Source organism: Biomphalaria glabrata, chromosome 14 (genome assembly GCF_947242115.1).
Source record: "Biomphalaria glabrata chromosome 14, xgBioGlab47.1, whole genome shotgun sequence".
Lineage (NCBI taxonomy): Eukaryota > Metazoa > Mollusca > Gastropoda > Planorbidae > Biomphalaria > Biomphalaria glabrata.
In genome coordinates, this window is record NC_074724.1 from 18,880,621 (window position 1) to 18,892,858 (window position 12,238).

A 12,238-nucleotide genomic window follows, 5' to 3' on the forward strand; every position below is an offset into this window, starting at 1 on the left:
TATTGACTTGAAGATTATAGACCTAAGATATAAACACTTTCTATTGTAAAAAAACAAACCTTTCAACAACATAAAAAAATATTGTTTCACTTTTGTTCTAGACGTATTGATGAGTTATTTGGTAATGTATTATTTTGTGACTAGGCTAGAGGAAGGCCCGCGTGCAACTAATGCTACAATAGATGGCAGTACCATTGATCTTTACCAGGATATGTCAAGTAAGTTCAAACTGCAATATTCATCTCTTTGTATCCACTTTGCTTCAAGATTTCGGATACATTCAAAAGTTAAAAAAAAAACAGGAGAGGGAATAATACAAAGCCATAAACCAGAAGTGTATTAATCTATTTTATATTTGTAAAATACCACTGACTCATTGATCGCGATATCCCTTAAACTGTCTTACTGTCATCAAATTTCGTACACAACTGGCATAGAGTGCCGTAGCTAACATTTTAAAACCGTCTTCGACGATATGAAAGCTAGTTTGGTCTTTCAAAGGCGTGTCCCTTATACTCAATCAAATATATATGCACGTACAAATACAATCAATAATGCTTTATATTTTTTCTTGCGATCGAAATGACACCCAATTGCAGTATGTTTCAGGGCTAGAAGATGAAAGGCATTCTTTGCTTTCTCAGTCATCTTTCCCAAACAACATGTGAGCTACACATAGAGGCATACTTTCTCTTTCCCAAACAACATGTGAGCTACACATAGAGGCATACTTTCTCTTTCCCAAACAACATGTGAGCTACACATAGAGGCATACTTTCTCTTTCCCAAACAACATGTGAGCTACACATAGAGGCCTACTTTCTCTTTCCCAAACAACATGTGAGCTACACATAGAGGCATACTTTCTCTTTCCCAAACAACATGTGAGTTACACATAGAGGCATACTTTCTCTTTCCCAAACAACATGTGAGTTGGACATAGAGGCATACTTTCTCTTTTCCATAGAGGAGACACGCTTTCATCTGTCCAGGTCTAATTCACGAATACCACAGCTCTTTCATCTGTCCAGGTCTGATTTACAAATACCACGGCTCTTTCATCTGTCCAGGTCTGATTTACAAATACCACGGCTCTTTCATCTGTCCAGGCCTGATTCACAAATACCACGGCTCTTTCATCTGTCCAGGTCTGATTTACAAATACCACGGCTCTTTCATCTGTCCAGGTCTGATTCACGAATACCACGGCTCTTTCATCTGTCCAGGTCTGATTCACGAATACCACGGCTCTTTCATCTGTCCAGGTCTGATTCACGAATACCACGGCTCTTTCATCTGTCCAGGTCTGATTTACAAATACCACGGCTCTTTCATCTGTCCAGGTCTGATTTACAAATACCACGGCTCTTTCATTTGTCCAGGTCTGATTCACGAATACCACGGCTCTTTCATCTGTCCAGGTCTGATTCACGAATACCACGGCTCTTTCATCTGTCCAGGTCTGATTCACGAATACCACGGCTCTTTCATCTGTCCAGGTCTGATTCACGAATACCACGGCTCTTTCATCTGTCCAGGTCTGATTCACGAATACCACGGCTCTTTCATCTGTCCAGGTCTAATTCACGAATACCACGGCTCTTTCATCTGTCCAGGTCTAATTCACGAATACCACGGCTCTTTCATCTGTCCAGGTCTGATTCACGAATACCACGGCTCTTTCATCTGTCCCGTTCTGATTCACGAATACCACGGCTCTTTCATCTGTTCAGGTCTAATTCACGAATACCACGGCTCTTTCATCTGTCCAGGTCTGATTCACGAATACCACAGCTCTTTCATCTGTCCAGGTCTGATTCACGAATACCACAGCTCTTTCATCTGTCCAGGTCTGATTCACGAATACCACGGCTCTTTCATCTGTCCAGGCCTGATTCACGCATACCACGGCTCTTTCATCTGTCCAGGTCTGATTCACAAATACCACGGCTCTTTCATCTGTCCAGGTCTGATTCACGAATACCACGGCTCTTTCATCTGTCCAGGTCTGATTCACGAATACCACGGCTCTTTCATCTGTCCAGGTCTGATTCACGAATACCACGGCTCTTTCATCTGTCCAGGTCTGATTCACGAATACCACGGCTCTTTCATCTGTCCAGGTCTAATTCACGAATACCACGGCTCTTTCATCTGTCCAGGTCTAATTCACGAATACCACGGCTCTTTCATCTGTCCAGGTCTGATTCACGAATACCACGGCTCTTTCATCTGTCCCGTTCTGATTCACGAATACCACGGCTCTTTCATCTGTTCAGGTCTAATTCACGAATACCACGGCTCTTTCATCTGTCCAGGTCTGATTCACGAATACCACAGCTCTTTCATCTGTCCAGGTCTGATTCACGAATACCACACCTCTTTCATCTGTCCAGGTCTGATTCACGAATACCACGGCTCTTTCATCTGTCCAGGCCTGATTCACGCATACCACGGCTCTTTCATCTGTCCAGGTCTGATTCACAAATACCACGGCTCTGTAGCCCCTTTCTACGTACTATCTATTTTCAATTTCACGTACACAAATAGGCCTCTATGTTATAGTAGCACAGTAGGCTATGAGCGTAGGATAGTTAACACTACAATCGTTACACACTTATTAATAGACTTTGACATTTCATCATTTCAACCACAATGTGTGTCCCCTGCCCTAATAATTATAAAAGATCAGCAACTTAAACATACAACTAAATCAAAGCACACATTTAATTGAATCTTGCAGTTTTATATATTGTTCTTTATCTTTGGATTTTAATTTTTGTTAGATTAGTATGAAAACTATATCCATATACATTTGTGATGTTAAGAAGACATCGATTTTTAAGATACATTTTTTGAGCTCATTACCTGTCGCCCAAACGCAATGAATGGACCTGTTGTTTATTTAAGTTGCTCTGCAGCTAAGTCATAATACTAAAGTATGTCTTCGGGTTCTTAGATGAATGAGAAATGAAGTATTTTCCCCTCGCTACGCAGTCCCAGTTGCGACCTACATGTTGTGCCCAGTGACCCAACTCAGAAATAAGCATTGTCCACCGGTGGTCGATTTAGATTTTCTTTTCGCCGTCTACGTCTGTCTTCGGCAGTGGATTTTCTTTAAAGTCTCAATTTGTTTTGCCACAAAGCACAAGTGCTAAAAAGTCAGTCATTACAAATAACAAATAATCAAATTGTGTATCCCGCGGCCTTTGTGATCTCCAGCTGTCTAGCCACCTGCAGCCAGGTCCTTTCTACTATATCATTTTAATGTTGTTGGCACCTAAGCTGGTCTTTACAGCGTTTCCGTGGTGCTCCTCTGTTACGTCGATCACCCTTCAGCTCACTAAAAAAGACTGCCTTTGACATACGTTCGTCTCCTGTACGGGATACGTGCCCTGACCAGCGTAGTCCCTCTATACTGTCCAAGGACATCGCTGTTAGCAGTACGGTCTTGCCACCGTATGTCAATGATGGAGCGCAAACATCTTTGGTGAAATCGTTCAAGAAGACTTAGTTGCTTTCTGTATAGTACAGTAATAAGTCTAAATAAAATAACATGTTACTATTTTTCCTTTTTTTCCCCAGACAAACAAATAGCTATTACTATACAAGCCAAGATGTTAGAAACATTTTCATTATTTACTTCCGTCTTGTTGGAATCGTTTGGCTACAACTCAAACTTAGGAAGCCTGCCGATAAAGGTATCATTGATAGTTTCTATATAGCAACACTAGAGTTTGGATAATCACTAGAGTTTGGATAATCACTAGAGTCTGGCTAATCACTAGAGTCTGGCTAATCACTAGAGTTTGGATAATCACTAGAGTTTGGATAATCACTTGAGTCTGGCTAATCACTAGAGTCTGGCTAATCACTAGAGTTTGGATAATCACTAGAGTTTGGATAATCACTAGAGTCTGGCTAATCACTAGAGTCTGGCTAATCACTAGAGTTTGGATAATCACTAGAGTCTGGCTAACATCGCTACTAAATGAATCACTACATTCAGAACAGCCTGACCAACAATAAAATAGAGCAGAAACTTTTATCTAAAATGAACTATGATTGATTTACTAGATGAAAAGGAAGCGTCCATATTGTTTAAAATAGTCTTTCTTCTCACTTTGTTAGCGTCACAATTCTCTAGGTTTTTCCTTGAGTTGCGTCATTAATGACATTGCAACAATGGCACTGTAGAGACAAATATACATGTAAGACTTTCAAATCTAGTTTGTTTGATTTTTAAATGGTGTGTATGAAACAAATGCGTATTTAATGTTCAATCTATGAGAGTTTATTTCAGATGCTGAAACGTAGTGGTATCTGTTAATAAGCTCATAGATACAAGTAGAAATAAACGAACGACAAGGCCGAGTTACAAAACACACACATTCTTTATTCAACCATATTAGATAACGAACAACACTCACTTCCGAATCCGCTAAGGGAACTTACTCTTACACAACATTACATCATATATCAACAGTATCCAAGTCAAGCACGGCCTAGTGCCTGTATAATTGTTTTTTACTAATTTAATATCATTGAAATTTTTGTAGTTGGCGAAGCCTGTATATGGGAATACTGCCACAACATTGACAGATTTCATGGCGTGCGGAGTAATAGTCAGGTACAAATCTCTTTCTTTGTAATTTTAACGTAATTGTAATGAAATAATAGATTGCCATGCGTTGCATTGAGCTTTAGGAAATAAAATAATACTAGTCGACCTGCGGGCGTAGCATACGCCGCTATTTTGCAGGCCGGCCTTACGCCACTGCAACCTATGCGACCGCAGTGGGCCCCGCACTTTCATAAGCCCCATGCTAATTCTAGGTGTAATTATTAAATTAAACCATTTTATAACTTATAAAATATTTTCCGCGGTCTCCTGATTTACCAGGAGCTCCTGGAAATCTCCTGAAATTGCAAAATATACGAAGAAGTCCTGGAAATATCCGGAAATTATTAAAATCTATTGAAAACTCACAAATATCTCCTGAAATATAGACTAAAATTGTCATTTTGGGGTTTCATAGAATATATGGAAAACGATTTTTTTTAATGGCATTATAAACGTAAATGAGAAATCTGGTGAAAGAAGCTTCTTGCGCCTCGAACTAATGAAAAATTACTTGAGGTCAACAATTCTCGAAGATAAATTGAAACATTTGGTAATCCGTTTCACATAGGGCCCCACAATGGTTAAGTCCGGCCCTGCTATTTAGTGACGGATGAATACAGTAGATTACTTGCCCCTCCCCTCTTTTTTTTCGCACGAAAGTTACATTAGCAGCACATTTGTTGCCATACAGTTATATATAGTTCGTCCATCGTGGTTCGATGATGACCACTTTGTCATCCAGGGTGCTGAGGGCTTTGCACTGGGGTTTTATGCCTCCTCATGTGGCTGGTGAGACCTATGTGAGCCCGGAATGTTCGACCGCACACTGGGCAGGTTATTCCAGCTGGAGCTAGTGTCGTTTGCCTTGCTTTTCTTCTCTGGCGTTTTTCTTCTGCCAGCGTTGTTCTTTTTTCCTCAGCAACCGTTGCACCAGTTTTCACAGCGCGACGCCATGATGCTCTGTCATGTGCCTCTGTCTCCCAGGTGCCTGGGTCTATGCTGAACGCCTACAGAGAAGCTTTGAGGGTGTCCTTGAAGCGCTCTCTTTTACAACCTTGCGAGCGCTTTCCTTCGCTTAGTTGGCCATACAAGAGTCGTTTAAGGATGCGTGGTCTTCCATTCTGCAGACTTGACCTGCCCATCGAAGCTGGGACTGCATCAGGATTGTGTGGATGCTTTGCAGACTTCAGTATCTGGTATTTTGTCTTGCCATTTGACAATTAGTATTTTTCTTAGACATGTCATGTGGAAGTGGTTCAGTTTCTTTGCATGTTTACTGTACACTGTCCATGTTTCTGAGGCATAGAGCAATGCAGGGAGGATGACGGCTCTATAGATCCCTAGCTTTGTGTTTGTGGTGATACCACGTCTGTTCCAGACATTTTTAGACAGTCTACCATAGGATGCACTGGCCTTGGCAATACGCAGGTCGAATTCACTATCGATTTTTCCGTTTCTGGAGAGTGTGCTGCCAAGACATGTGAATTTGTCCACTGCGTTTATATCCTGTCCATTTATAGTGATGCTTGGGTCCGAGTAGGCTTTCCCAGGAGCAGGTAAATATAAGACTTCAGTCTTGTTTATATTAATGGTAAGGCCAAAGTCTGAGCATGCTCTTGAGAAGTCACTGACGATGCTCTGCAGATCATTTTCAGAGCAGGCATTTAGGGCTCAGTCATCAGCAAATAGCAAGTCTCTGATTACTGCTGCATTTGTTTTTTATTTTGCTTTAAGCCGCCTCGGGTTGAATAGGCCACTATCAAATCTGTATGATATATTTATCCCGTTGTTTTCTCTATTTGTGAATGCATCTGTCAGCATAGCGGAGAACAGTGTAGGTGCTAGGACACAGCCTTGTTTTACCCCATTTCATACTTCGAAGGGCTCTGATGGTTCTCCACTTTCTTGGACACGAGCCTTCATGCCATCATGAAATAGTCTCACCATGGTTATGAATTTTCGTAGACAGCCATACTTTGACATAATCTTCAAGAGTCCTTCTCTGCTAACAGTGTTGAATGCCTTTGTTAGGTCGACATATATTGAGAACAGGTCAGCATTTTGTTCTTGGCATTTTTCCTGGAGCTGCCTTGCTGCAAAGATCATGTCAATGGTTCCACGCTCTTTTCTAAAGCCGCACTGGCTTTCTGGTTGTAGACCATGTTCTATGTGTTGCATGAGCCGATTTAGTAGGATGCGTGCAAGGATTTTCCCAGCAATAGAGAGAAGAGATATTCCTCTGTGGTTGTCGCAGATCTGGCGGTTTCCTTTTCGCTTGTATAAATGAACAATTGTGGCATCTTTAAAGTCTTGTGGTATTGACTCTTTTTCCCACATAATTAAGAAGAGCTTATGAAGTCTTTCAATCAGGGCTAATCCACCTTTTTTGTAGACCTCTGCGGGAATGGAGTCAGCTCCTGGGGCTTTTCCGCTTGCGAGCTGTTAAATGGCAAGATCGGTTTCCTTTAGCGTAGGGGGGGTCATCCATTTTTTCATTGCTGTAGCCTGTCTATGGCCGCTTCATTTATGATGGAAGGTGTATTGAGAACCTTTTCCAAGTGCTCTGCCCAGCGTTTTAGGATTCCTTCCTTATCTGTCAATAGGATTGTCCTATCAGCATTTAATAGAGGGGATGAGCCTGACTTTGTGGGTCCATAGATTTCGTTTATGGCATGGTAGAAGTTCTTCATGTCGTGCTTGTCAGCAAATTCCTGTATTGTTTCCACTTTCTTGCTAAACCAGGTATCTTGCATTTGGCGTAACTGTTTTTGCACATTTAGCGAATGCATCTTTAGTGGACTGGGAGTTTGGGTTGTTCAGATACAATTTATGGAGCTTGTGCTTTTCGTCTAATAGTTTTCTGATCTCAGTACTGTTTTCATCAAACCAGTCCTGATTCTTTCTCTCCATAGGACCGAGTATGTTTAATGCTGTGCTATAGATAGCTTCTTTGAAGCATTCCCAGCTTTTATCTACATTTGATTCAGTTAGAAGGGTGGACTTGAGGCAGTTCTCAATCGCATCTGCTAGCGACTTTTCAGTTTTGTCATCTTAGCAGCACTTTTGTTGGCATACAGCTAGAGAGAAATTAGCAGCACTTTTGTTGGCATACAGTTAGAGAGACATTAGCAGCACTTTTGTTGGCATACAGTTAGAGAGACATTAGCAGCACTTTTGTTGGCATACAGCTAGAGAGAAATTAGCAGCACTTTTGTTGGCATACAGTTAGAGAGACATTAGCAGCACTTTTGTTGGCATACAGTTAGAGAGACATTAGCAGCACCTTTGTTGGCATACAGCTAGAGAGACATTAGCAGCACTTTTGTTGGCATACAGCTAGAGAGACATTAGCAGCACTTTTGTTGGCATACAGTTAGAGAGACATTAGCAGCACCTTTGTTGGCATACAGCTAGAGAGAAATTAGCAGCACTTTTGTTGGCATACAGTTAGAGAGACATTAGCAGCACCTTTGTTGGCATACAGCTAGAGAGACATTAGCAGCACCTTTGTTGGCATACAGTTAGAGAGACATTAGCAGCACTTTTGTTGGCATACAGTTAGAGAGACATTAGCAGCACTTTTGTTGGCATACAGCTAGAGAGACATTAGCAGCACTTTTGTTGGCATACAGTTAGAGAGACATTAGCAGCACTTTTGTTGGCATACAGCTAGAGAGACATTAGCAGCACTTTTGTTGGCATACAGCTAGAGAGACATTAGCAGCACTTTTGTTGGCATACAGCTAGAGAGACATTAGCAGCACTTTTGTTGGCATACAGCTAGAGAAACATTAGCAGCACTTTTGTTGGCATACAGCTAGAGAGAAATTAGCAGCACTTTTGTTGGCATACAGCTAGAGAGAAATTAGCAGCACTTTTGTTGGCATACAGCTAGAGAGAAATTAGCAGCACTTTTGTTGGCATACAGCTAGAGAGAAATTAGCAGCAAGTGAGGGGAAGAAAATATCCCAACAGTTCTTGAACTAAATATGGAGTGAAAATATTTCGTTAGCGTTTTTTTCATTGTGGTAAGTAGTGCACAGTTTGGACGAGTTCATCCCTCTCATTCCTGTGTGCACAGTTTGGACGAGTTCATCCCTCTCATTCCTGTGTGCACAGTTTGGACGAGTTTATCCCCAAATTTATGTGTGCACAGTTTGGACGAGTTCCTCCCCCCATTTATGTGTGCACAGTTTGACCTTCATTACCTGTTCTGCATCAGCACAGTACCACAAGCTTATTGTTCTCTATAGTATATCTGTAGGTCATTGACCGTTGTTCATAAGTTTCTGTGGTGCAAATCACAACCGTATGTCCTACAGACGTGTCTTGATCGACCTCTTGATGATCGCATGGTCTTGGCCAATATATATTAGGGAATCAAAGTTTCTGGTTGTGTCAGCGCGGCGTGTACGAATTTTTTTTACAGTGCTACATTTTTAATTGCCCATTTAATATTTTTCACAGTGCTACATTTTTAATTTCCCATTCAACATTTTTCACAGTGCTACATTTTTAATTTCTTATTCAACATTTTTCACAGTGCTACATTTTTTATTTCTTATTCAACATTTTTCACAGTGCAACATTTTTCCTGGCTTGTGGTCTGACAGCCATGTCATTCATTTTAGAAAGGAAAGAAGGTTTGATTGAGAGAATGCAGGTAGCAGGTTAGCTGACTAAATACTAGTTTATTAACTCTTTTTAGCTTCCTTAAAAACAACATTCCATTATCTTTAATACTTTTTCTACCATCTGAAATTGTCTAGTAGAGTTGTGCGTCGCACTTGGAACTCTATGGCCAGCAAAAGCGAACAAAAGCTCCCTTCCACCAGCCTGAAGTGGGCGGCGAGTTCCTCCTTCCCGCCACCCTGTCTGGCGGGGGTTGAGACTCGGGGTTTGACTTTGCGTTCACTTCCAGTGGATATGGACACTCCGGACTCGCGGACTAGAGACGCGCACACACCACTGGGACCCCCGCCATCTTCATTTAATATACCAGGATAACACGCCGTTTATGCAACGGACTCTTGAGGGACGGCGCATGGACGTTGACAGATCGCTGCGGGAGTAAGTATCCCCGCACAGTGCAATTAGGATAGTCTCGCACCCTCTTAGGCACTCCCGCGGGAGACTTGTTTTGCTACCCAATATTTTCAGAAAGTATATCAGAATGAATTTCTATCAGGAGTGGTCCATCCAGGCAGGTAAAAAGGCAGGTTTCAATATTTTCAGAAAGAATATCAGAATGAAATTCTATCAAATGCAAATGACAGAAGAATGGAGAAAGAAAGTTGACAAATCTTGTGTGTTGCCCCAACGGCCAAGCAGACCAAGGGATAGGTGAAAGTGAATGTGAAGTTAGATTTGAACCTGGCCTAACTGATGTCTTATAATGAGTATCTAATTGATCTAATTGTTTTGTAAATGGTTAAACTCTTATTCAGAGCCTCAAGAAAAAAAAATTCCGTAAAAAAAATTTAAAAAAAATTCCTCTAATTTAGTGTTCTGTATCGCACAGGTGCACTGTAGTTCACGCGATAATATGAAAAACTACTAATTGTTGTTTTAAATAATGTTCCACTTGTGTGCATACTAAATAGATTTTTTCTCTTTAAAAAAAGAGTAAACATTTTTTGTCAATGTAGTACTTCACTATTTAAATTAGCAATACAATTGTAAAAAAAACTTTTTACACAAAATATAAAACCGTTCGCATAAATGTGTTTAAAATATGGTAATAGTCATCTTCCTTACTTACTTGTTACTATTAATAGTAAATAGTTGTAAAATGGTGTATTTTTATGAAAAAAATGCTTGCATAATTGATTTTAAAAATTGGATTTTTCGCTTTCAGAAAAGAAAAAGTAGCTGTTGCATCAGAACTTTGAGTGGACTAAAATATTATGATTTTCACTATCTTTTCTAGTTTACGACATCTAAACGGGACGGACGGACGGACAGACAGACCACACAAAACAAATAGCTTCTATTCTCCTTAAAATGTCCAGAAATCTTTGCTTTCAGGAGTCAATCCACAAGAAATCATGATTGCCCATGTAGTGACACAGTTTCTGGTGATGATGGGTCAAGTATCTCTGATGTTGCTTATTGCGTTTGTTGTTTTCAATGTAAGTACTTCCAACTTTCAATTTGTAAACATTCAACAGTAACAAAAAAACAAAATACTGACAAGAATTAAATATGAAATACATAAGTTTCCAATCCAGCGTAGACTTCATCAAAATGAAACTCTAAATTTTACAAACTTACATTTGTCTGTAAATCTAGATCTAGAGGTTACCATTTCTCTGTCACAATACTGGCCCTAGGCTGTAAATGCTTTACAAATATCTAATAATAATAAGAACAATAGTTTTAAAATAGTAAATATTTCATTTTGTTTTGTATGAATAACAACATGCTCCAATGTGAAACAAAGGAATGGAGTCAGATAAATATTAAATGATTACTGTATAATTTATTTCAATGATTAAAAACTAAAAAACTAAAAAAAAAAGGTAATTGTCAAATGTGTTTACGAGAGTTTCGCAGTGTACATATCATTGTTGCGTCCCCAAACGGGGAATAGTAGCTCTTAGTAGCTGGTCTGTCTGTCCGTCCGTTCCGTTTAAATCACGGAAACTAGAAAAGATATTGAAAATCCAACATCATAATATTGTAGACCTTTCAAAGTTCTGATGCAATGAACAGTGCAATGGCTACTTTTGTCTTTTCTTAAAGCGAATCATTTAATTTTAAAAGTAACTATGCAAGCAGTTTTCTTCATGAAATACTCCATTTTTACAACTATTCACTATCAATAATAATTTTTTTTTTTAAAAAGGATACAATATTACTAAGGGAGGCATATTCCTATATTTGTGTGTGAATATTTATGCAACTGTTATTTATTTGTTTGTTTGTTTTTCGAAAAAAAATATTTTTTTTAAATACTAGTTGACCCGCGGCGTAGCATACGTCGCTATTTAGAGACCAATGAACACTTCCTGAAAGACACAGTTGTCCAAATGGGGTGGGTTTGGGCATACGACTGTGAGTGAATGAAAAGAAGAAACTCTGGAGAGAGCAACATACAATAGTCCATGACTGAAAGCAGGTTTGGAAGGTACAGGCATAGCTTTTTGAACGTTTGGCCTTGTGCTTTATTAATTGGCGTTTATAAATGTTAATCAGTAGCAGGAGAGTGGGAAGATGACGTCACATCAGTGTGGAGATCACGTGGTTGTGTGTAATGTTGGTGCACATGCTGACGTTGTCAACAGATAGCACCAGAAGGTCATCACGTGTGCTTGTGATAGGCCAGAGAACTTCGTAATGGCCATGATCCAAATGACCGCTAAATAGCAGAGATATGGAGAGACGTTGACCCGGATTGTAAACTCGAGGAGGGTCATGCGGACGTTCTCGGAAGTGAATAGTGATAGTAGCGGGAAGTATTTGAGACATTGCCACAATTTCAGCCTCGACACAATAAACGTCGGAAGTAGTCATGTAGGCAGCGTATTGTCGAGCAATGTGTATGACTGTGCTTACGTTAGTAAGAACAACGGACAGGGCGTCGCCCTAGTTATCCCAATGTTCGCAAACAAA

At 40.1% G+C, this 12,238-nt stretch overlaps 1 protein-coding gene across 3 annotated transcripts in view; it reads left to right on the forward strand.

The window, feature by feature from the left end:
- The window catches only part of LOC106052848 (ABC transporter G family member 20-like), a 65,975-nt gene that overhangs the window by 45,166 nt on the left and 8,571 nt on the right, over positions 1–12,238 (forward strand). For all 3 annotated transcript variants that reach the window (XM_056010924.1, XM_056010923.1, XM_056010926.1), the window contains 5 exons: positions 145–218; positions 3,586–3,701; positions 4,560–4,630; positions 9,206–9,294; positions 10,652–10,755. In XM_056010924.1, coding sequence (XP_055866899.1) covers positions 145–218; positions 3,586–3,701; positions 4,560–4,630; positions 9,206–9,294; positions 10,652–10,755 — 454 coding nt within the window. The remainder of the gene's footprint in view (positions 1–144; positions 219–3,585; positions 3,702–4,559; positions 4,631–9,205; positions 9,295–10,651; positions 10,756–12,238) is intronic.